The sequence below is a fragment of the Protobothrops mucrosquamatus genome, unplaced genomic scaffold, assembly GCF_001527695.2.
Source record: "Protobothrops mucrosquamatus isolate PMUCROS unplaced genomic scaffold, P.Mucros_1.0 scaffold6, whole genome shotgun sequence".
NCBI lineage: Eukaryota > Metazoa > Chordata > Lepidosauria > Squamata > Viperidae > Protobothrops > Protobothrops mucrosquamatus.
Window position 1 is genome coordinate 3,816,257 of NW_015386393.1, and position 20,556 is coordinate 3,836,812.

The 20,556-nt window shown below is 43.6% G+C and overlaps 1 protein-coding gene across 1 annotated transcript; it reads right to left on the reverse strand.

The window, feature by feature from the left end:
• Positions 1–8,193: 8,193 nt before the first annotated feature.
• On the reverse strand, positions 8,194–20,337 carry PLPPR3 (phospholipid phosphatase related 3). Its single transcript, XM_015810062.1, has 7 exons — positions 20,263–20,337; positions 19,866–20,051; positions 18,104–18,233; positions 17,291–17,486; positions 14,434–14,491; positions 11,087–11,260; positions 8,194–9,501 (listed from the first exon to the last, which is right to left on the reverse strand). Exons 1-7 carry the CDS (start codon positions 20,335–20,337, stop codon positions 8,194–8,196), a joined length of 2,127 nt encoding a protein of 708 aa, XP_015665548.1.
• Positions 20,338–20,556: the final 219 nt, after the last annotated feature.

Here is a 20,556-nt window from a genome sequence, read left to right on the forward strand (position 1 = left end):
ACGGCACCCTGAGGAGACCCACTCTATGGGAGCGTACCGGTCGATGGGAGGTACTCTGCGGCAGGAGGCGGTCTCGAAGGTATCCGGGAGAAAGCACTGCAGAGTAGATATTTATGTCCCTGCAACTCTGAGTAAATAGGAAGCTGTGCAAGTTGGCTGCTTGTTAGTCACTACGGAAACAGGAAAGGGAGGGTTAGAGGGACATATCATTATCCACCAAACTGATGTAACTTAGCTTGTGAGTTGCCCAGTGTACAGGTAGTCCTTGACTTACGGCCAGAATGGAGACTGGAATTTCCATCGCTAAGCAGGGCAGTTGTTAAGTGAGTGGTGCCTGATTTTATGACATTTTTGCCATGCTTGTTAAACAAATCACTGCAGTTGTTAAGTAAACCATTCAGTTGTGAGTGAATCCAGCTTCCCCCATTGAGTTTGCTCGTTCGAAGCTGGCTGGGAAGGTGGCAAATAGTGATCACATGTGCCTGGGACTCTGCAGCCATCTTAAATACACGCCATTTGCCAAGCTCCTGAATTTTGGACACGAGACCATGTCACTGCAGCAACAGTCGTAAGTGTGAGAACCAGCCTTGAATCATTTTTTTCAGTGCCGCTATAACTTTAAATGGTTGCGGAATGAATGGAGGCAAGTCAAGGAGTACCTGTATTTGCACACCGTTATGTACCCAGTGTAAGCATAACAAGGACATGATAAGAAAATATTTTGCTGCAGGCTGTGTCTTTAAACAAGGAATTTCTTTTTTGACCCAGGTCTATCATAGTCAGTGTTTTGTTTCTGAAATGAGTCTCTTTCCCCATAAAAGGCCCTGATGTGTGGAAAATATAGTATTTAATTTAGACAATGATAACTGTTCAGATGAACGCATACACGTGTTGCAGAATTCAAGTTCCATCTTTGTCAATCTGGATATGAGCAATTAATCCCAAGCATGTGGTGCCTTGAGAAATAATAGAGACAAATAATTATGGAATACTTTAAAAGACCTGGAGAGGCAAAAAAACCCCCAAGAATTGATTAGCACCATTTCCGATTGACGTATTTTATTAAAAAGCATAAGCTCTTATGAGCCGCAGACCTCGGCATTTGAGACCTGGTGTGAACCTTTTAATAACATTCGTTAGCTGAAAATGATGCTAATGGCTTCCTGACTTTTTTTTGTCACCCTATACCAACATGGTTCCCTTCTACAACACAATTTAAGGAAGTCTACTTGAGGCATTTCTGTCTGATTTACAAGAGGCAGTTTGGTCTAGTGATTAAGGCACCAGCCTAGAAATCAAGAGACTGTGAGTTCTAATTCTGCCTTAGGCATGAAAGCTGGCTGGGTGACTTTGGGCCAATCACCAGGAGACTCTGAGTTCTAATCCCACCTTAGGCACGAATGTTGGCTGGGTGATCTTGGGCCAGTCACTCTCTCAGCCCAACCCATCTCGTAAGGGTTGATGTTGTGGGAGAAATAGGAGGAAGAAGGAGTATTATATAAGTTCATCATCTCGAGTTATTTATGAAAATAAAGGCAGGATAAAAATAAATCAAAATTTCTGTGTGATCAGATTTTTCAACTGAGTTACCTTGAGGTAAGAAGGGCAGCTTATAAATTTTATAAATAAATAATAAAATGGAAAGCTAGGCCAGCCTGAGGCCTAGATTGAATGAGTGCGTTGCTTCTAAAGATCAAACTTTAGAACATTTATATATCTCAGGCCAGTGTGTTGGGTATCCTTTGTCTCTATCCAAGAATTCATCCGCTTTCACAATGATGGTCAATTTTACAAGCTCTCTGTAGGAGGAATGATAGAATTAATCATTATGATGAAGGCACCGCAGAAACCTGAAAGACTTGCCTGTTGTGTCGAAATATGAATGGAAAATATGAACAACTGCACCAGATCTGCTCCATCTACTGCAGAATTCCTGCAGAATTTGATAGGGTTCATCAGAAACTAAGGATGAATGCAATCCTTTTTCTACAATTAGAACTCTGCCTCTTGGGCATTTTTTTAACTTGAAGTTTGAAAAACAACTCTGCATTGTGCTACCAAGAGAGAAGATTGTTCGGCCTTGTTTCCTTACTTGTTTCATTAAGAATACCAGTTTGATTTTTCAGGCTCCCGTTTCAAGTCTCAAAGCCTGGCCTCTCTCATAAACGACCGCCAGAGACAGAAATAGCAGATGCCAAGATTGGTGGTGGCAGGAACCAGCTGCAGTGTCAGCTCTGACATTATCAGATCCAGTGGGACTACATAGCATCCTTTCTCTTCCCCCCCCCCACCCCCAATGTTTAGTCAAGTGGGTATAACTGCACAGCAGTACATCCTACAAAGCTCCAGCTATGGCTTAACATTTTAGCTTCTGTTGATATTTCCAAAGGGGGGAAAAAAGTGGTATTCTATCACCATCTGGTAAGTCAAGCAGGATGCCAAGAAGAAGGCAATAAAGGATTGGTAATAGCAACAAAGCCTGGAGCAAGAAACAGAAAATAAGATGCTACAGACAGCAGTGGTTTTCAACCTTGGCAACTTTAAGACGGGCGCACTTCAAATCCCAGAATTCCCCAGCCAGCATAGCTGGCTGGAGAATTCTGGGACTTGAAGTCCGCCTATCTTAAAAAGTTGCTAAGGTTGAGAAACACTGCAATAGAGTGGAGGTTGATTGATTTGTTCTCAACTGCCCTTGTTAGCTTCTTGATCCTACAAACACTTTGCAGAGTAACGTTTAAACATAGACTCTCTACAGCAGGGGTCTTCAAACTGTTGGCCCGCGGGCCGGATACGTCATGCCAAAACCACGCCCACCCCAGCTCCGGCAATGGGGGAAAAGTTGCGATACGTCGCGATACGTCACGTGACATTGCAAGTTTGACACCCCTGCTCTACACGGACCTGAAAAAAAATCTATCAGGTCTGAGTGCCATTCCTTTACAAAAACTCTTGGGGAAAAAGCAATAGTTTTGGCCGCAGGCTTTTCAATGCTTCTGCCTGTGTTAAGTATCAACCTGACCAAAAAGAATCCACTCATCACTGCACCCGCGGACTGACGTTTGCTATTCATTTTTGTAGGCTGCGTTACCTGTTCAATTAATATTTTTTTTCTGGCCTGCTCTTTGTTTAGACATGTTTAAATGTATAGTGCAGGGGTAGTCAACCTTGGCTCTTTTATGACTCGTGGACTTCAACTCCCATGCTGGCTCAGGAATTCTGGGAGTTGAAATCCACGAGTCATAAAAGAGCCAAGGTTGGCTACCCCTGGTATAGTGTAACATTAGCCGCCTCCTCCTCGGTAAGAGCATCCAGTATTGAATAACAGAGTTGGAAGAGACCTTAGAGATCTTCTAGTCCAGGGGTGTCAAACTGGTGACCCGTGGGCCGGATGTGTCACGTGCAGGCCACGTGCACCCCAGCTCCACAAAGGTAAAAAAAATGTCACGATACGTCACAATACGTATCATGTGACACGATCGAGTTTGACACCCGTGTTCTAGTCCAACCCTCTGCTCAAGCAGGAGACCCTATATGGTTTCAGACAAATGGTTGTCCAATTTCTTCTTAAAAACCTTCAATGCTGGAGCACCAGTAACTTGTGATGGCAAATTATTCCACTGATCAATTGTTCTCACTGTCTCCTTAGTTCTAGCTTTGTTCTCTCCTTGATGAGCAGGAATTTTGTCCTGATCATCTATAGGGGAGTCCTCGAATTACAATCATTCATTCAGCAACTGGTCAAAGTTATGATGGCACTGAACGGAGGGACTGCCAATGGTCCTCAAACTTCCAGCCGGTGCAGCGCCCACATTGCCCAGATCCTTCATAACCTAGGATCACAGATACTGCCACATTGGTTCTTTATTCCCTTTTTCAGTGCCCAAGCACACACTTACAACTTTGAAGGGGAATCATAGATACACATTTTAATTGAAATAACAGAGGGTTCCAAACATATTTCATTGATAACTATTAGATACCTGGCTTACCGCTGGCTTTTGTACTATCTTAGCACATCCTGGCATGGAGAAACCAAGGATTTGTATTGGTGAACCCCCGAAAACACCATGAATTTCTAACTCAACCTTGTTCCCTCATGCTTCCCCTTTCACTAATGAACACCACTATCTAAGCATTCTTCTTATGTCCTCCACGGAAGGCTTATTCCCCCAAACCCACCCACCAAACCATATGGTTATATATGCCCTCCTTCTAGATAAACCCTTTTATTCATGCCAACATTCCCTTAAAAGAACCTTTACCTGTCACAGTTGCCATGAAGAGAAACTTAGAATTCCATCAAGGCTTCATCACACAAATGGAAAACGTGAGCAAAATCCCCAGGAAGATAGAGGCTGCCATCTTGGATCTCAATTTGGGTGGACCCTTGTACTGAGAGTCATGGAAAACAGAACATCTGTATCTGAAAGGGGGTGATTAGGCAAAGAAAACCCCACTGAATCCCACTAGCCCTCCTTCAGTATAGATTAATCCTGCTAAATGTATTAGGACTCCATCTTTCCTCATCCATTTGTGTTTCTGTGATTGCAAGACACATTCCGAAAAGTGGTCTGTGTGGAAGGCTATTTCAACATCTCAGTTAACACTCAGCCAGAAATAAACCCTCATCTCACATTTGATTTGAATGTGGTTAGATCCTTAAAACGCATTAAATACAGAAAGTTGGGACCCAAAACTCTATTGAATGTTTTGTATTAATAAATTCATTTCACTCTAACAAAAGACACTTTCCATTAAATACTTCCTGCAAGAAAAGTTTCCTCACTTTGTAAGACAGGTGGTTCTGCTGCTGAGCATTTCCTACTGTTAGGAAGTTTATCTAATGTTTAATTGACATCCACTCATTTAGTTTTCATCCTGCCCTCAAAACTATGAAATAAAGAGTTGCCCTACAGTCTATGGGACAGCTTTTTAGGTATCCGACAACTGCTATTTTATATTGTCTCCATTCCTGCTTTGAAGAAACCCTGACCATGATGAAGACGCAGTAAAAAAAAAATAAAATCCAAAATTCTCCACTAAATTTTATGACTTATAACTGCCATCTTCAAGGATAGGTAGGGTCTATCCCAGTGGTGGCGAACCTATGGCACACGTGCCAGAGGCAGCACTCGGAGCCCTCTCTGTGGGCACACGTGCCGTTGCCCCAGCCTCGCCTCCCCCCACGACCCCACCAGCAGCCTCCCTGGAGGAGAGTCGCCCCCGAGCATGGCACACAAGGAGCAGCGCAGCCAAGGACATGGCAGCCAGGCACCGTAGACAAGACTCTGCCCTCATGCCCCATCCCGCACAGTTGATGCTACGGGGGGCGGGCAGAAGGCATGGCCATGGTGCTGCTGGGCTGCCTGGGCGATCTGCAGTGGGTCCTGGAGGCGGTGAGTGGCCCTGTGAGCAGGTGGGGTGGGGGACGGGGTGGGGGCGGAGCAGGGGCGGGGCAGGGGGTGGAGCAGGGGCGGAGCCAGTTTTGGGGCACTCGGTCTCTAAAAGATTCGCCATCACTGGTCTATCCAATAAGGTTTCTATTTCTAACTTGATTGAAATCATGGGACATTAGATGCTTTTGTTTAAGTGCCTGTAAAGCTTTGAACTAAGAATTCAACATCTTGACCAGTGTTTCTCTACCTTAGCAATGTGAGGATAAGTGGACTTCAACTTCCAGAATTCTCCAGCCAGCATGGAGAATACTGGGAGTTAAAGTCCACATATCTTCATGTTGCCAAGGATGAGAAACATTGCTCTTGACAATTATACTCCAAGTTAAATATGTAAACTCTATGTCTATATTTAACATCTCTCAAAATCTCAGGTGCTATAAGATGGAGAAATGGTTCTAAAATGGATACTGAATTCTGTGAATGTTTCTTTCTGCCCCAAAGACATTGTAAGCTCAGTAGGCTTCAGAAAATACTTTGATAGTGATGGGCAATATCCTTGAACTCACCTTCTAAGAATTGTCTAATTTACCATGTCTGTATTTGGAGAATATTTCCACTGCCTGGTATATGACCTACTCTCGTGTATGACAGAATGAGAAATATAGCCACATTACATTCTCCAAAATGCTTGCAACAACTTTCTATTTTACATCCATCCTCTTCTCCGTTCACTTTCAAGCACTTTGATATTTACAGATTTCCAATTTAGTTTGGAATGAAAAAAAATCTCTTTCTAAAGCAGTGTTTCTCAAACTTGACAAGATGCTTAGATTTTGACTTCTGAGTGAGGAATGGTGAGCTAATACATCTCCGAGCAAGTGGAGATGACATTGCAGCTATGATCAGTGAGTAGACTGGTCTCACAGAACCTCTCTGGACATGGAGAGGACAGGAGATTGTTCACTTATTCTCCAGATGGCTCCTCCTGCTGAGAAAACTGCAGGATAACAAGGTTGACTCAGCCTTCCATCCTTCCAAGGTCGGTAAAATGACTCTGTAAACAGCTTAAGAGAGTGCTGTAAAACACTATGAAATGGTATTATAAGTCTAAGTGCTTTTGCTATAGCAGTTTCCTCCAAGATTGAGCACAGGAGACAGGCTTTGGTCAGCACTAAGACAAATGGTAGAAAATTGCATTTGAATTACTCCAGGAGATATGGGATATGGATTATAAGACAGACATGTTAGTTTAAGTGAAAATATATGTCTTATTTTAATCTTGGTCAAAGAAACCATCCATGTACTTCTTTTGTTTTTAGCAATCTTGAATTCATTCATATGTTGTATAAATAAATACAAATGATATGCCAAAAGAATGTCCTTAATGGGTTTTACAAAAGAGGTTTGCTAAAGCTTAAAAGGAACTTTTGAGATGGGGAAAAAGAGAAACTGAAGAGAGAGCACACCCTACGACAACATCTGAATGAATTCAAGATTTGCAATAGTGGCAAATTCAAGATTGCTAGAAGCAGAGGACTACAAAGTTGGTTTGTTTGACCAAGGTTAAACTAAGACATTTTTCTATAAAATTCTTGGAACACTTTATGGACGGTTTGTTGCTACTAGGACTGAAATGTTAATAATTTATGGATTTGAGTATGGGTAAGGGATGGGCTATGGAAAGAAGAGCTACTTGCATGTACCTTATACTGTAAGGGGTGAAGAATTACTACGTTTGTACTTGTTGTGATGAAGAATCAAAAATCACTTTAACTATTTTCTCTTTTTCTTATTTTTTCCTCTTTCCTTTTTTTCTTCTTTTGCACTTCCTATTCTGTTTCTTTATTTTTCCTTTCCTTTCTGGATTTAGTTTGTATTGTCTTTTATTATTATTTTTTTTTAAAAATCAATATAGTTTTTTTTTAAAAAAAGAGATATATAATGGACTTCAACTCCCAGAATTCATGTGGGTTGAAGTCCATCTATCTTCCCTATCTATTCAAAGATGGGGAATTCTGGGAGTTGAAGTCCACCTATCTCAAATTCGCCAGGTTTGAGAAACACTGTTCCAAAGTATCACAGAAGATTCAAATTTTAGAGGTAGATTCTCCCACCCCTTCATAACACATTACCCCATCTTTAGTACTACAACCTCCCCACAGACTCCTGGGGAGGGGCAATTTGACCTCAGGCTTCCCAAGCAAGGGCTCACCAAAGGCCAGATTTGGAAGAATTGAAATCCAACCAATCTGAAAGGCATCAGGTTGGGAAAGGGTGGCTTATATCCAACTGGCGTTGCTCAGGAAGACACCCCAAATAAATCCAGACTGGATTGTTCCAGTCTCATCTTCTCACTCTTGCTATCATTACAATCACTAGTTATGAATAATCTATGATTATTTTAATACCACCCACATTTGTTCTTTTGTTTGTTTTAAGTCTTCTGGAAAACCAAGCCAAGAATTCTTCAGTAGTATCCATTCCTAGTGCAGTCAAAGACAGAATAATCCCAAAGGTGACTTGATCCAAATCTTCTCTGTTTAAAAATGTCTTCCATGTGAATCCTAGAGGTTTGGGCCATTCGGGAGACTGTCTACTTCACCAAAATTGTTAATATATATTCAAATCCTTTGAATTACTGTTGTACCAGGTAAAACATGTGATTTCACCTTGGTTTTCGGATATAATCATTACAAAGTCCTACCATCTGAAATTCAATGCTTGCTTGAAAAAAAAGTCGCAATTTTAATCATACTTTGGGGCCCAGGGTAGCAATGGCCAGAGGTAGGTGACGGGATTATTCCTTAAATCCCCGGTTGGCTTGCATCTTCTTATAATAATTTTCCGTCTCTTCGCCTTGCCCATCCTTTTCCCCCACTGTTAAGCTAGCTGGTTTTCTCCGCAGCGTGGATTCCCGGCTGGAGGCCCCCAGAAGGCTTTCTCCAGGGCTGGTTTCTGCTGAAACCAATGATGCACTCCCTCCCAGACCCACTGACACATTGATGGTGGCCACGCTGCCGTAACGGGCCTCCTCCTGTTCGATGTCGCTGACAGAGGAACCTGGCGAGACTCCAGCACTTTTGGCAGGCCGGAACCCATGGTAATCCTTGCTCATCTCATTGAGCTCGTAAGCATCTTGGCCATCCGAAGCTTTCTGGGTGGCCTTCCATTCCCAAGGCCCATTTCCAGAAGACAGATGTACGACTGGGTGGTGAGGGGCATGAGCATCGATGGTAACCACACTGGAGCTGTCTCTTTCTGATGGAGAGCAGTACTGGGAGGAGTCAGAGCTGGTGGAAGACGAAGATGTCTCCGAATGCTTGGGTGTCACCGATACCATCCCGGGTTGCTTGGACATGGCAATCACCTGCATGAGGCGTGGTGGGTTGGCCACCCGTTGGGCGGCCCCCTTCTCAGCCATCATCATCCACTTGGCCCTCACAGCCGAGCTGCTTTTGGGTGAAATATTAGCACCCGCATTAGCTTGACTTTCCTCAGGGATGTGGACCAGTTGAGTGGCCCTGGGTCTTGGCTGGATGAGGACACGAGGACCCATAGAGGCACGCTCAGCCGTTCGAGCCTGGACTGTGGGGTACAAGGAAGATGGGATATGATCCTCTTCTTCTCCAGCCAAGGAATCTGAGCCAACTCGCCTCGCCACCTCTTCTGCCAAGGTCATTCCACGGCCTTCCACTGATTTCTGTTTCCATTCAGTGATCAGCTGTTTAGATCGGGAGGCGTCCACTGGGACGTGGATGGTCATATGGCGGCGAGCAGGGTCATCCATTGAGGGGGTGCTGACCCGTGGTAATGTGTTACTGAAGGTCACCATGTTTTCTTTGCCCATAGGGCTCCGGGGTGCCAAAAGGTCCACGTCAACACTTGCCCGTTTCAAGCTCCCCAGCGAGTTCTTCTCACGTGGCACTTGCCGATTCATCCCTTCCAGCCGGGTCTGGGGGTTGAGCTCATCGGTGCTGACTGACTTGTTCTGGTGGTAAACGGAGTCATGCCCACGTTGAGTCAGGGCTCGGAGGGCATCCTTGGCAGGAGGGTTGGAGGGAGCCTTTTCTATTGGTGCCCGGAAGTTGCCCACTGCATGATAGGCCTGTGTGCAGCAAGGAGCATGGGGTAAAGATCTAAATAATTTCAGAGAAGCATGGAAATAGATCTCTATTTTTCATAAGTGGCAGAACCTGGGGGCGGTGTTAAAAGAGGGCTCAGCCTAGAATCCCTATGTAGCCACAGATGTTATAAGTCCCACCTCCCTTGAATTCCATTGACTTCTATCTATCTACAAGTAGGTGCTAACCATTGAGAAGATTCCTGTCCATAGGCTAGCAATATTAGCAATAAATTAGTTTAACTGCTCTTTCACGGGTGGACCTGGTCTTTTGAGCCTGACTTTCTTTTAATAATGTAGGGCAAAAGAAAGATTTAATGATACAGGTAGTTCTCTATTTACGACAGTCATTTAGTGACCTTTAAAGTTGCAAAAGATCCCAAAAATGCTACTTATGATATGATTTTAAAGTTTCAATGTCATTTCACTTTGGGCACTCAGCATTTATGACCATTTGCAGTGCCCTGCAGTCATGGGATCACAATTTACGACAGTCTTGCCAGAAACCAGTTGGGTTTTTGGCAAAAACTGGCCCATAGAAAGCAATGGGTTTGCTTAACAACTGCGGCATTCATTTAATGATCACTGTATTTGCTTAACAACTGCCATAAAGAAGATTATAATTGGATCTGGTCATGTGGTGACCTGTTTTACGACCATCACAACTTATAATAGCCTGGCTCAATTATGGATGAAACTCGAAGACTACATGTATTCCTACATACAAGTAGTCCTCAACTTACAGCCCCAATTGAGCCCAAAAGTTTTGTTGCTAAGCAAGACAGTTATTAAGTGAGTTTTGCCCCATTTTACAACCTTTCTTGCCACAGTTGTTAACTGAATCACTGCAGTTGTTAGTGACATCTTTATTAAGTGAATCTGGTTTCTCCATTGATTGCTTGCCAGAGAATCTCAAAAGGTGACCCCATGACCCCAGGAAAGAGCCACCGTCATAAATACATGCTGGCTGTCAAGCGCCTGAATTTTGATCACATGATCATGGGGATGCTGCAACAGTGGTTGTATCATGTTTCGCTGAAAATAAGACCGGGTCTTAATTTTTGCTCCAAAAGACACATTAGGGCTTATTTCCCAGTTAGGGCTTATATTCAGGGAAATACGGTACTAAACGTGTCCGTCTGGCTGACGATCTTAACTGGGGTTTATTTTTGGGGTGGGGCTTATATTACAAGTATCCTGAAAAACCATGCTAGGGCTTATTTTCCGGTTGGGTCTTATTTTCAGGGAAACCCGGTAGGCGTGAAAATGGTCATAAGTCACTTTTCCAGTGCCACTGTAACTTCAAACAGTCACTAAATGAATGGCTGTAAGTTGAGGACTACCTGTAACTTAAAATGGTCATGCTATAAAAAGCTGACCGGTCAATTGGAACTAGACTGTTTCTGTATGTACTCTTTTTCTCTCCACTTTGGAGAAGGTTCCATGCTTTTCAGAGCAACACAGCCTGAGAAAGGTTACCTGGCATGATGGATCTACCAGTTTTAGGAAACAGGAGCCCTTCTGCCCCCTGCCCCTTCTTCCCACGGCCCTTGGAAAGACAGACACTTACCAGGTAAGCAGCAATACCAGACCCAATCAAGAAGCCCACGTAAACATCAATTGGGTGGCTGCGGTACTGGGTGATCTGCGTCAAGCCACAGATGCCAGCTGCGATGGCGAAACCGAACACCAAGATTGGCTTGAGGAGCTTGGTGCTATCTGAGATTATGGAGTTGAAATACATCTGTGGATGATAATGGAGGCTGTCAGCTTTCCAGGGTAAACCGGACAGGAAACACGACTAGATGAGCTACTTCTACGTCGTTGTAAGGCAACCCGAACAGATTCTTGCAAGTCTGAAAGTACAAACTTCCCACCTGCCACTTTTAACTGCTAGACCGTTGAACAATTTGTGGGCTCCTGCCTTACTTGTCAGATTGTCCTTCTTTCTCTTAGGACCTCAGGGGTCTTTTAGCCATGCTGGCTCAGGAATTCTGGGAGTTAAAGTCCACGAATCATAAAAGAGCCAGGGTTGCCTACCCCTGCTAGGTCATCTAATTCTAGGCATTCCATTACAGAGAAATTGTATAGCAACCCAATCACTTATTATCTGGAACTTTTCGCTGGATTGCGATGGAGACAGTATAGCTTTGCTAAGTACAGCCCAATCGCACAGAGACGCTGAGCAACATATAAATATAATCAATTATGATCTTTTCAGAGCAACGTGAAGTCACAGCTACCAATACTTTAGCTGGTGTTGGCCTTCATTTGCATCACATTCTTCCCGAGAACCAAGGATGTGGCAGGATGGATGGATGGATGGATGGATGGATGGATGGATGGATGGATGGAAGGACAAACAAACAAACAAATAAATAAATAAATAAATAAATAAACAAACAAACTAAAGAACCTAGGCTGTTATAATGTATTGGCGTAGTATATGTGCAGATCCAACAGAGTGACTTTTGTAATTGATAGATGGAAGTTTTTGTCAATGCCCAGATCTAAGTATTATCTAAGGTTTTTTTGGTATGGTACGCAGTGTGTTGATAACTGCTGGTTTATACCATAATCTTTCACCTTTGATTTTACGATCTTCTCCAATTCTTTGTTTTCTATTCTACTGTCCCCTGGTTTTGCCACATCAATTATCCACACTTTCTTTTTTTCAACCACAGTTAAATCAAACTTTATAAGGTTGACTCAGCCTTCCATCCTTCCGAGGTCACTAAAATGAGGACCCAGATTTTGGGGGGGCTATATGCTGACTCTGTGAACCGCTTAGTTTAGAGAGGGCTGAAAAGCACTATGAAACGGTATACAAGTCCAAGTGCTATTGCTATTTGGAAATCCCATAAAAACCTGCTCATTTTTTACTACTTTTTCAACTATATGTTCCTACCGATTTTTCATTACTGGCACATAATAATTTTTACATTCCAATGAATCATTTTGGCAACACTGTTATCTAGTTGTTTGCGCTCAGTTTGTGCTATCTTCTTTTATGGGTTGAGTGTATGATCCACTGTTTCTTCTGCTTCTTTGCACAATCTGAACTTTGAATCATATTTTTCTGGTCTAGCCTTGACGCCATTAGTTTGAATAGCTTGCTCTTGAGCAATCAAAACCAAGCCTTCAGTTTCTTTCAGTTCCAGTTGTAAGCCATTCCCCGTTTACCTTTATCCACTTTCCTCTCAATAATCTCCTCCTCCTTTTCCTCCTGGGGGGGGGGGGGGGGGGGGATGGGCAGAGAGAGATAACTGAGAAACTGAGTTTCTGGGAATCGGATGGCACATAAAGTTCATAAATTATTATCATTCATCGCACTGTCGGCCAGACGTTTAGACTAGATTTAGCATTTTTAATTCACCTATAGAATCCTTCCCAAGGGTCCAGGATAGGCAGATGTCTGATGGTATGAAAAGTATCCTTGCAGAATGTAAGTTGTTCTGAATAAAACTGCCTTTTGCAATTGACTGAATGTGATTTTACCAGTGCCCATATTATTATTGTTAAAGTAACAGAAGAATGAAATTGACTATACCAGGATGAGTGTTGGATTAATTAGTGTTGATTATATGAAGACATTAACTAACAAAATATGGAATCTCTAATACTTTCTCTTTCAAAAAGACTTTTTTCAAATTGGCATCCTGCAGATTCCTGTTAAACCCCAACAGGTGAGTTTCAGCCCCTTCCCCCCCCACTCCCATTTTTGGTAATGGGAAACATAGTGGGATTCTCAGCTCTCAGCTCAAGACCAGGTTAGGACTATGCAAGTTTTTTGGGGGTGATTATGTCTATAGAGATTCTCAGTCATCCAGGTCATCATTGGCCCAAAGGGGCTTTTTCAAGAGGCAACTGGACTTCCTTTGTTTTTAATAATAATAATAATAGTAAAGTTGGAAGGGACCTTGGCGGTCATCTAGTCCAACCCCCTGCTCAGGCAGGAAACCCTATACCATTTCGGACAAATGGCTATCCAGTCTCTTCTTAAAAACTTCCAGTGTTGGCGCATTCACCGCTTCTGGAGGCAGGTTGTTCCACTGGTTAATTGTTCTAACTGTTAGGAAGTTTCTCCTTAGTTCTAGGTTGTTTCTCTCCTTGATTAGTTTCCACCTGTTGCTTCTTGTCCTGCCTTCAGGCTCTTTGGAAAATAGCTTGACTGCCTCTTCTTTGTGGCAGCCCCTGAGATATTGGAAGACTGCTATCATGTCCCCCCTCGTCCTTCTCTTCATTAAACTAGACATACGCAATTCCAGCAACCGTTCCTTATATGTTTTAGCCCTCCAGTCCCCTAATCATCTTTGTTGCTCTTCTCTGTACTCTTTCTAGAGTCTCAACATCTTTTTTACATCGTGGTGACCAAAACTGGATGCAGTATTCCAAGTGTGGCCTTACCAAGGCATTGTAAAGTGGTATTAACACTTCATGTGATCTTGATTCCTGGAAGACTTTTGCTTCTCATCCAAGAAGCTTCTTCAGTTCTGATTGAATGGTGGAGAATAGAAGGATTTATATTCCTTACAGTCATCTGGTCGTTAGCACTCTTTCTGAGAGCCATTCAGGCCACTCGGAGGTTTATCTGTGCCCTCAGGGTCACCTGAATAGTGATTTTGGGGTGATTTTTGTTTTGAGTGACATGCTGGGGGAGGGGCAGAAGGGAGGCATTCTGTTTGTCTGCAGTATCCAAGAAAAAATTAAATTTCATTTCATTAGGTTTAAATGTAATTACAGTTCATTGAAGTTAATATGATTATGCCCTAGTATGTCTTTAATAAGCTTCTCTTTCTGTTGCATTAAAAACATAATTGCATCTCAGCTATTGGAGGCTTTGTCGGTCTTAAATAGCACTTCTCTATTCTATGAGCCTGGCTGTTTCTGGTATTGACATTAACAAGTAAAACTCACGGATACGTAGACGGCAGCAAACGCAGACAGCGTGGCATGCTGAGAAGGGAACGTTTTCCTAGAAGGGAGAAAGAAATCATATATCCATGGTCCATCTACAGTCAGGAGACCTTAATTTCCCAACACACTGACAAGTTCAACCAGAACCGCACTTAGGAAGCACTTAGGCATTTTTAAAAAAAACTTTCGGCTCTCCAGACCCCTTCCCAATTTTAAAAATTATGGTGGACTCTAAAAAAGCTTTTGTTGGTATGGGATACATTTAGTGATATTTAGCGCATTAAAAATAAAACTGACACATTCATAGAATAGATCAGGGGTGTCAAACTCAATGTCACTGAGGGCCACATCATCATTGTGGTTGCCCTTGGGGGGCCGGGTGGGTGTGGCCAGAGTGGGTACAGCCTACTAGGTGGGCGTGGATGGAGTGGGTGTGGCCTACTGGGTGGGCATGGCCAGTTCTACATCATTTGCATCAAGGGTGCCTGTGGGGGCCTGGGCAGGAGTGGGATAGATCTGAGGGTCTCTGGCAGAAGGGGGTGGGACCAGGGCAAGTACCAAGGCATGGTCCACCGGGGCAAGTGCCAAAATCGTACATTGGCTCCCGGCTGGCCTGTGCCAGGGCCAAGGCAGAGGGGGCCGTTCCCTCACTGTTTCCAGGATGGCTTCACGGACCACATGAAACCACTTCGCGGGCTGCATCCGGCCCCAGGCCTTGTGTTTGACATGTCTGGAATAGATACTGAATCATGTAAAAAATAGCAATATTAAACCCATTCAGTTAATTCTTCAGTTATCACAGCAATTAGGACTGGAATCGTCCCTAAGTGATGCAATCCTAAAGCACAATGTCATGTGACTGCATTGCTTAGTGACAGAAATTCAGGCAGTTCCTGTTGTTGTCATAACCCCAAGACATGCGGGTCATTAAGTGAGAAGTTAAAAGTAATGGGGAAAACAGGTACAATCTACCTATATGTCTGACTTTATAAGTACAGCAGAATGAGACAATAAATCTATAGGTAGCAAAACAGATTATTATTGGTGCTCAGTCATAATAATAGTTAACCAACTATGCAAGCAGAAACTAGCATGCAAGTAGTCCTCAACTTACAATAGTTCGCTTGGTGACTGTTCAAAGTTACAAAGACATTGAAAAAAGTGACTTATGACTGTTTTCAGCATCCCCGTGAACATGTGATCAAAATTCAGATGCTTGGCAACTGGTTCATATTTATGAAAACTGCAGTGTCCCAGGGTCATGTGATCCCCTTTTGCAACGTTCTGACAAGCGATGTCTATGAGGAAGCCAGATTCACTTAATAACCGGGTTACTCATTTATCAACTGCAGTGATTCACTTAACAACTGAGGCAAAAAAGTTGTAAAATGGGGCAAAACTCACTTAACAAATGTCTCACTTAACAACAGAAATTTTGGGCTCAACTGTGATGATAAGTTGAGGACTACCTGTATAAGGGACTATGTACTAGTTTCCTGCTGCAAAAATGTTCATTTAGGAAAGAGATCCTAACTATGAGCATTAACATCTATTTTCACTATCTCAGTACCTCTTATCTCTTGCATGTTGGCTAAAGCTGGTTTTATATATAATTCTAACAATAAATTTGCAAATAACTGTCAGATACTCCCAAAAATTTGATGCAAACTTTCTAAGAAACTGTGGTTGACAATATTGTTGTGATAGCAACTGATTAACTGAGATAAGCTTGAACGAATGATTTATTTATTCAAATCAAATCAGTTTATTACAGGCATATGGCCAGAAACAGTAAAATATCCAATTGTAGGCTACTTACATACATACATATATAAAAATGCACTGAGTATGATCTAATGATGAGTAAGAACACATATAATAAAACAAATTTAAAAAGGATTATTAAAAAGATCTAAAACTATTTATCTTATTTATGTTTGATTTGATTTGATTCATATTTATTTAATAATAATAATAGTAGTAAAGTTGGAAGGGACCTTGAAGGTCATCTAGTCCAACCCCCTGCTCAGGCAGGAAACCCTATACCATTAGCCTGTTTACCGACAGGTCAGAGAAGAAATTTTGAAGGTCACAACCTCGTAAGTGGCGAAGACCTCCGTCCAACAAGGTGACCAATTAACAAGAGTGACAGTCCTTCAAAGAGGAATCAAGATCTATGCTTCTCTCCTTGATTAGTTTCCACCCGTTGCTTCTTGTCCTGCCTCCAGGCGCTTTGGAAAATAGCTTGATTCCCTCTTCTTTATGGCAGCCCCTAAGATATTGGAACACTGCTATCATGTCCCCCCTCGCCCTTCTCTTCATTAAACTAGACATACCCAATTCCTGCAGCCGTTCCTTATATGCTTTAGCCTCCAGTCCCCTAATCATCTTTGTTGCTCTTCTCTGTACTCTTTCTAGAGTCTCAACATCTGTTTTACATCGCGGTGACCAAAACTGGATGCAGTATTCCAAGTGTGGCCTTACCAAGGCATTGTAAAGTGGTATTAACACTTCACGTGATCTTGATTCTATCCCTCTGTTAATGCAGCCTAGCACTGTGTTGGCCTTTTTGGCAGCTGCAGCACACTGCTGGCTGATATTTAGGTGATTGTCCACTAGGACTCCGAGGTCCCTCTCACAGTTACTACTATTGAGCAAGATGCCACCTATGCTGTACTTGCGCATATGCCGCCCATCTTGTTATCCAGAGTCATTCTGGGCGGCACATAAATGGAAGTTATAAAAACAATTATAAATATAGGAACAAAAATATTTTTTCATTAGAAATAACCAGACTGCACAGGACGGCAAAATCTGGTTTCCAGAGCAGATGTAAAAGAAAGGGAGGTGGGCTCACCTGGCTGAGAGAATAGCATGCTGGTCTTGACCTGAGCAGATATCTTGAGTGATGTAAGGGTTGAATTCACAGGAGATAGCCAAGAGAGTGTAGTTGGGCTTACAGACGGTCAAGAAGAAAGGGGCGTGGTATCCTGTGGCTAATTGGATGACATCGGTCACCAGGGCTGTGGCACAGAGGCCAAACACATGGACACCTGAAGGGGGAGCAAATTCAGTTAAGGTTAAGTAAGGTGACCAACTTTTTACAATGAGAAGGAGGACACAAATAAATTGAAGAAAAAAAGTGAGTCTAATGCGTGCGTGTGTGCCGTGTCGTGTTTCGGTAAGAAGTAAACAAAGCCACTTGCGTGCGGCGCACTCTTGCGCGCGGCGCACTCTCTCAAAACAATTCTCCTGTGCGGAGTGCATGCGTCTCATAATCGCGTCTCGCTGCACTGTACCGAGCCTTGACAAATCGTCATGTCAAATACAAATACGTCACATCACACGCAACGGATCGGATCGGCATCGATCGACTACGGAGATTTACAGATTAGTCTTCAAATATCGAAAAGGAGGACATGTAGGAGGACGCTTTTCGAGAGAGGACAGAACTTACAAAAGAAGGACCGTCCTCCCTAAAGGAGGACGATTGGTCACCTTAGGTTAAGGCCTAGGAGACACTAGTGGAATGGATGAAAGGACAAGAGTAAGGGGTGGGGTCCTTGGTGTACATACTGTGCAAAAGAAACGTTCAACAAGCCAAAAAAAGGGAACAAAGTAACCAGAACACTTCCCCACCAGCAATTAGGAAGGGTGGAAATAAGCTTACCCACAAACCGGACCGTCCTGCGGAGAAAGGAGTTGAAATTGCAGCCACCAGCATTTATGCTGCCTTCAGTATTGCTACGGCCCTTCATCTTTGACTGCAAGCAATACACGATGCCTTCGCCCACCATGATCTGCCAAGCAAAGCAGCAGCATCAGACCGCCAGCTCCTTTCTCCCATCTGCCTGTCCCGAACTCACACTCCCCCCCCCTCTCTCTCGATGGACTTTTAACTCCCAGAATTTCCCAGCCAGCATGAGAAATTAGATGGGCCCATGGATGCTCTCAATCACATGTTGCCTTTTTGATCTGAACTGCTGCACAACCCTCGTTTCTGAACTTCAGGATCTGTCTGGAGGCTCCTCCTGGTGGACCAAATGGATTTTTGAACCAGCAATCCAACTCAGGGGACCAAAATAAATGGAAAAACTAAGCAGAGGACACTTGCTTTCGAGCCCATCTGGTGAGCATTTGCTGGTCACCGTTGGAAATGGTGGAATTAATGGGGTTTGGGAATTGATCCAGCAGAATCCCGTATGTCACCTTCCTCCAGCCAGCTTTCGACCAGATGCCTTGGGTCTTTAACTCCCAGATGGTGACTAGGAATTGTGGTCCCAAACCATGTGGAAGGACCCTGTTGGAGAAGGTTGCCGTGTTCCTGAAGGAGCTATATAGGAATAATAGACAGCTGTTAATGACTCAGGTGGTCTTCTTCAGGGTGAGAAAGTGGGACTTTGATCACATAGGTTCAATGTCATCTTGAATCCCTTTCCTCCACTGTGAACTGTCCATTGGGATATTAGTTTTCCAGTGAGCAAATATAATGAAAAGTCTGAATTGAGAACCAATGTAGGATACTGGTTAAGTTGCTGGACGAATGTTTCTCAACCTTGACAAAGTTATGTTGGGTGCACTTCAACTCCAGAATTCTCCAGTCAACATGCTTGCTGGAGAATTCCAGGAGTTCAAGTTTGCACATCTTAAAGGTGCCAAGGCTGAGCAACCCTCTACTAGATTAAAAACCAAGGAACTCTGAGTTCTACTACTCCCTGAGACATGGAAGCCAGCTGGGGGCCTTTAGACTAGTCCCTCCCTCTCAACCTGACCCACATTGCATGGTTGTTGTTGTGCAACAAACAGGAGAGAGCATTATGTGCACTACCTTGAGTTGCACGAGATAAAGGCAGGTTATAAATCCAATGCGTAAAAGAGGAGGAGAGGAATGTACCATGGTCCAAGAACCAGTTTGGTGTAGTAGCTAAGGTGCTGGCCTAAAAACCAGGAGGCTGTGAGTTCTAGTCCTGCCTTAGGTGTGAAAACAGACTGGGTGACTTTGGGCCAATCACCAGGAGACTGTGAGTTCTAGTCCTGCCTTAGGTATGAAAACCGACTGGGTGACTTTGGGCCAATCACCAGGAGACTGTGAGTTCTAGTCCTGCCTTAGGTGTGAAAACAGACTGGGTGACTTTGGGCCAATCACCAGGAGACTGTGAGTTCTAGTCCTGCCTTAGGTGTGAAAACAGACTGGGTGACTTTGGGCCAATCGCCAGGAGACTGTGAGATCTATTCCCACTTTAGGCATGAAAGCTGGCTGGGTGACTTTGGGCCAGTCCCTCTCTCTCAGCCCAACCCACCTCACAGGGTTGTTGTTGCGGGGAAATAGGACAAGGACATATTACACATTTTCACCACCTTGAGTTATTTATAAAAGATAATAAAGGCAGGACATAAACAAACAAACGAACAAACAAACGAATAATACTCACAGAAGCTGCAGGAGCTGCAAACGCCAAGCTTAGCAGCATCAGCAAAGGAATCATTTCTTCATTGCTTTCTACATAGGGCATGGAAAGCGCTCGGTCGTAACACTGGAAGCCCACCTTGGCTGGCCGGAAGAGGTCTGTCAGCTCCAGGAAGTAGAGAGTCACGATGGAGGAAGCGACAATGGGCAACTGGGGGCCGGAAGTAAACAAAGAGATTGAGCCCGGGGCAAAGAGTGGAAGAATCAAGTCTGTGCTAATGAGCCACAGTGATGGGGGTTCAACGGTCACCCTTAAACTAGGATGCCCAGTTTAAATCTTTGAGCCACCTGATCCTCCATCTTCCTCCAGTTCTTGAGGCAGGGGGTGATGGGCAAGGAAGCCATTTTTTTGTTGTCCTTACCTCAACAAAGTAGAAGCAGGGAAGAAGCGTCATGCTGTCTTTGGGAGCCTTTGCCTTGTCCTTAGCAGAGATCATGGTGTCAGAAGTGGGATTTATAGGAACGGGTGGGCAGGGCGTGGGAATGAAAGCCCCGGCTCAGCTTCTGTTGAGAGACAAGATATATAGCTATCATGAAAGAAGCTGCTACAATGGGAGGTGACAGAACCAAAAGAAGGATTCTACAAAGGCTGAAAGCAGCATTACTCCTGTCTTACAACGCCTTCCTACAGATCCTCAATTTCTATCCGCAAGAAG

What these genes read in the sequence shown, in the direction of transcription:
- PLPPR3 (XM_015810062.1), bottom strand. Translation starts at nt 20,337, where the DNA reads ATGATCTCTGCTAAGGACAAGGCAAAGGCTCCCAAAGACAGCATGACG. An exon ending in TTGCAGCTCCTGCAGCTTCT is followed by an intron (nt 18,234 to 19,865) that starts GTGAGTATTATT and finishes TTTGCTTGGCAG; the next exon opens with ATCATGGTGGGCGAAGGCAT. An exon ending in CTGGTATTGCTGCTTACCTG is followed by an intron (nt 9,502 to 11,086) that starts GTAAGTGTCTGT and finishes TGCTGCACACAG; the next exon opens with GCCTATCATGCAGTGGGCAA.